Genomic DNA, 4,335 nt, shown 5'->3' with positions numbered 1-4,335 from the left:
TCTTTCTTTATTCTTTTTTTCTCTCTCTACACCACATCCCACGGACGGGTAGAGGTTAAAAGGCATGGACGCAAGGACCATGCTCTCTGTGCATTTCTCTCACCACCTTTTTCGCTACTATTGTGTCCGGCGCGGCCATCCCACTCGCCGCATGATAGCACCTCCATGTTGCCCTCTCCTCCGGCCTCGCCTGCGCCGCTGCCATCTCCTGATGTCGCTTGCTCTGACATCGTCTTCACCGCTGGTTCCGCACCGCGCCCCCACACCACGCACTGCCTCTCCACGCAAACGTCGCACTAGCCTTGATGTCCCATGGGGCAAATTAGAGCATCGTTGGATGCGGTGGTGAGAGCCTCTATCGGCCAAGTTGTAAAGGCAGCAGCGCCGCCGACTCCGAGGTCGACGAGCCAAGCAGCAGCCATTTGGCCGTAGGATCGGATCTACATGCGCCATGCATGAGCCAAGTAGCTCGATTTGGTCAGGGCTGGATCTACATGCGCGGGCATTGAATCTAGAAGGTTGGTTACATATCTACATGCGTGGAACAAAACCAAAATTTTAACGTGGGTTTCTGTTAGTATTTTAGTATTTAAAATTTAATATAAACTTTTTTTAATAAATGTCTCCCAGTGGAAATTTTCTATTGCCATATAACTAGTGGTAGTAATTTTTATTACTAACTAAAAGTATTAGGAGGACTCCAGCAATTTGGTAGTGGATATAGAATCTGGCATGAAGGATCAGGCTTGTGGCTTTATCAAATCTGCGCTTACGCACTGTTGTTTTTTTGTGATTTCCTGATTATTTTTCCATGGCGTGCCTGCTCCTGTTGAGAGACGTGTATTTTCTCTCCTCCTAATTTTCCGGTTACTCTCTTCACACTTGCACTTTCTTCACACCTACTCTTGTTATGCAGTGGTCCGTGCGTCCGTGGCATGTTGCATGGGCCCTGAAAAATCTGGTTATTTTTTAATTCGATTTAGAGCTCTTTTTCTATTCGATTTTGATCTGTGGCCAATTTCTTTTTTTCTTCTCTTTGCCCTCATGATACTATTATATCATGTCTTGCTTATGCACTTAAGTCTCCACCGTTTATATTTAGAGGGCGTGTGTGAACATGGTAACAGTTGAGCCAATAATAAATAGCCAAATGAAAAAAAATCTAGACAAGAAGAAGCTACAATTTTGCCTTTTTAGTATTATGTATAGAAGTATTTGTTGATATAAAGATCGGTCGCACACTACTGTGTGCTAGATTGCATGGGTTGCAAAACGGATTGATGCAGCGTGACTCTTTAGAAACTGTGGACTAGCCAGTTCAGGGAGTCGGCCTAACCGATTCTCTCGTGTTTCACCCAAGAAAACCCTAGGGCAGTAAGGATTACAGTACAAGATCGCGTGGGTCACAAAATGGGCCGAGATGGTGTGACGTTACATAAACTGGCCTTGCCGATTCAGGTAGTCAGCCTAGCTGTTTTTTTCGTGTTTAGCCCGAGAAAGCCTAAGGCAACAAAAATCACACTTAATGGACCTTGAGGACATAAGGCAAGGGGACTGCAATGGTCGTATAAGGTCAGTCTCAATAGAGTTTCATTAGAGTTTTATGCACATTAAATATACAAATGTGACACTATATTAATGAAGAGAGAAATAATAAAAGTTTCATGGGAGTAGAGAGAGTTTTATTTCCATAAAATTCTTCTACACCATTTTTAAAATATGAATGTATTGAAAACTGTGTGATGGAACTTGCATTGAGGATGACCTAATAGTACTACAGGAAAAAAAAAAAGAAGGTTTCGACCGAGCTAAGCACCACTGCGCTCCAGCCCAAAGTAAAAGCCTGTGACGCTCGGTGGATTGGGCCTCCAAAACAAGCCCTTATATTGTCTTGATTGACTGAGGTGCATCTTCTGTGAGGATTGGGCCTCGAAAACAAGCCCCAGGAAGTAGTTTTTAGTACATTTATTAAGCTGGAAGTGTACCTTTATTTCTTCTCCATGTAGAAAGTATCATCATAACATGGGGAAAATCGACTAACTAGGCGCCACTGGGTGGGAACCCTCCTCCGCTTAATAATGCATATGAAGATTCAAATGTCGACGCGCTATTCGCCTAAAACAATGTCACTTGGGAAGTGGTGGGATGCTCTGCTCGTTCCTGAAGTAGTCAGTGGGATCCACCGCTGTCTTCACCGCCGCCAGCCGCCGGTAGTTCCCCATGAAGTATCTCTCCGCCCACGCCCTCGCTCTCCAGTACGACGACAAGCCGTCGCCGCCGATCACGTTCTGGCCCATGTCCAGGTCGCGGTAGTTGGCGAACGCCTCCCTGGGGCTGCTGGTGACGAACGGCGCCATGAAGCCGTAGATCCCGTTGAGCCACCCAAGCGCCGCCGCCGCCTCGGTGCCGTTGGCGCCGCAGCACCAGTTGGAGCCGTACTGGATGTTGAACAGCACGCCCCTGCGGTGCGGGTACGGCGAGGTGGTCACCGTGTTGGCGCCGCCGACCGCCGCGCCGTGCGGCTCCAGGATCATCTGCCCGTTGCCGTTCTGCGAGAGCCACTGCTGGTACAGGCTGTCCCACCCGGCCCTGCCGACGGCGCGGCGCACGTAGTCCGACTTGCTCTTGAAGTAGTAGTTGCCCACGTTGTTGGTCCGGTTCAGCAGCGCCTCCGCCGGCGTGTTGGTGTTGCCGAAGTAGATGAACGCCATGGCGCGCAGCCAGGTCATCTCGTTGCAGTCGGCAGCCGTCGTGCCGAGCTCCGGGAAGAGGCTGCCCATCGTGCTGAGGAGGTCCGAGCACCCGCCGAGGAAGAGTGTCTGGAAGAAGGCGTGCCTGTGCTGCAGGACGACGCGGATGGTGAGGTCCGGGAGGACCGGCTGGAGGATGGTCGTCTCCCACTTGGCGACGAGGTCGGCGGCGCCCTGCTCCATGGTCCTGAGGATGTTGACCACCGTCACCGTCTGTGGGACCTTCGAGAGCTTCAGGCGCCACGCCACCACGACGCCGAAGGTCTCGCCGCCGCCTCCGCGGATGGCCCAGAAGAGGTCCTCTCCCATGGCGGCCCTGTCGAGGACGTCGCCGTTGGCGTTGACGATCCTGGCGTCGACGACGTTGTCACCCCCGACGCCGTACTTGCGCATCATCAGGCCGATGCCGCCGCCGCTGACGAAGCCACTGACGCCGACCGTCGGGCACGCGCCGCCCGGGAACAGGAACCCCGGGTTCGTCGTGCCCACGGTGTAGTACAGCTCGCCCAGCGTCGTGCCGGCGTCCACCCACGCGCTGTCCTCCCCGGCGCGCACCTGCACGCCGCGGAGCCTGGCCAGGTCCAGCACGGCGAACACCTCGGGCTGGACGGACCTGTAGGAGAGGCCCTCGTAGTCATGCCCGCCGCTGCGCACGCGGAGGCGCACGCCGTTCCAGCGGCCGCACCGCACGGCGGCCTGCACGTGGGAGACGTCGGAGGCCGTGATGACGCACAGCGGCAGCACCGTGGTGTTGGTCACGAACCTCGGGTTCTGCACGGACGACTGCAGCACGGAAGTGAAGCTGCTCGAGCTCTGCTGGTACACCAGCTCGGTCGGCATCATCGCCGAGAGGCATTGCAGGAAGGAATCGGAGGAAGCTGAACAAGGTAGCAGCAAGGTATTGCAGCACAACAAGCACAGGATGAGAACTACTGCAGCAGCTTTGCTTGTGGATGCCGCCATTTTGTTCGGCCGGCGATGTTATTGCTGCATGCTTCGTTCTATTGGTTGCATTTGGTTCTCTATATATAGCAGTATGCCAAGTGTACTAGAGCCTTTCAACATATGAGGTTCTATTGGTTGCATAGGTTCTGGATCCAAGACTGTCTTTCTATCCCATATCAAGTTCCTAGAGCATGCAATTGCACCAGATCGAAAGCCATCATTTGTTTTGTGTATATGCTATGCTTGTATAGTGGTAGGGTTATAAATTTCTAATTCAATGTATTTATTTGAGTAGATGTTTGATGTTGCTTAAGAAGCATTTGTCGGGTACACTATTCTTCACTAGTAAAAAAAGCTCTAAGCTAGCGCTGGAATTTCTTTTACAAGCGGTTTCAATTAAAAAACACATGTAAAAAGAAATCGGTCTGCCCGACTCAAGAACCGCCAGTAGAAAACTAGTTTCACTAGCGGTTTTATTAAGAAAACCGCAGTAGAAATGGTGCATTTTCATAGGCTGTTCTCTTAACAAAATCACCAGTGAAAATCCATTTTCACTAGCGGTTCTCCTAACGAAACCACATGTAGAAATCATGTATTTCTACAGGTAGTTTCTTGAGAAACCGCCACTAAAAATAGGATT

The 4,335-nt window shown here is 51.2% G+C and overlaps 1 protein-coding gene across 1 annotated transcript; it reads right to left on the bottom strand.

The window, feature by feature from the left end:
• LOC110435526 (berberine bridge enzyme-like 8) lies at nt 1,969-3,871 on the bottom strand. The gene has a single exon (XM_021461151.1). The coding sequence runs from the start codon at nt 3,711-3,713 to the stop codon at nt 2,127-2,129; it is 1,587 nt and encodes a 528-aa protein (XP_021316826.1). The 5' UTR covers nt 3,714-3,871; the 3' UTR covers nt 1,969-2,126.

The sequence above is a fragment of the Sorghum bicolor genome, chromosome 5 (assembly GCF_000003195.3).
Source record: "Sorghum bicolor cultivar BTx623 chromosome 5, Sorghum_bicolor_NCBIv3, whole genome shotgun sequence".
NCBI lineage: Eukaryota > Viridiplantae > Streptophyta > Magnoliopsida > Poales > Poaceae > Sorghum > Sorghum bicolor.
The sequence above is the reverse complement of the archived record's forward strand: the minus strand, read 5'-3'. Positions and strand labels throughout refer to the sequence as shown.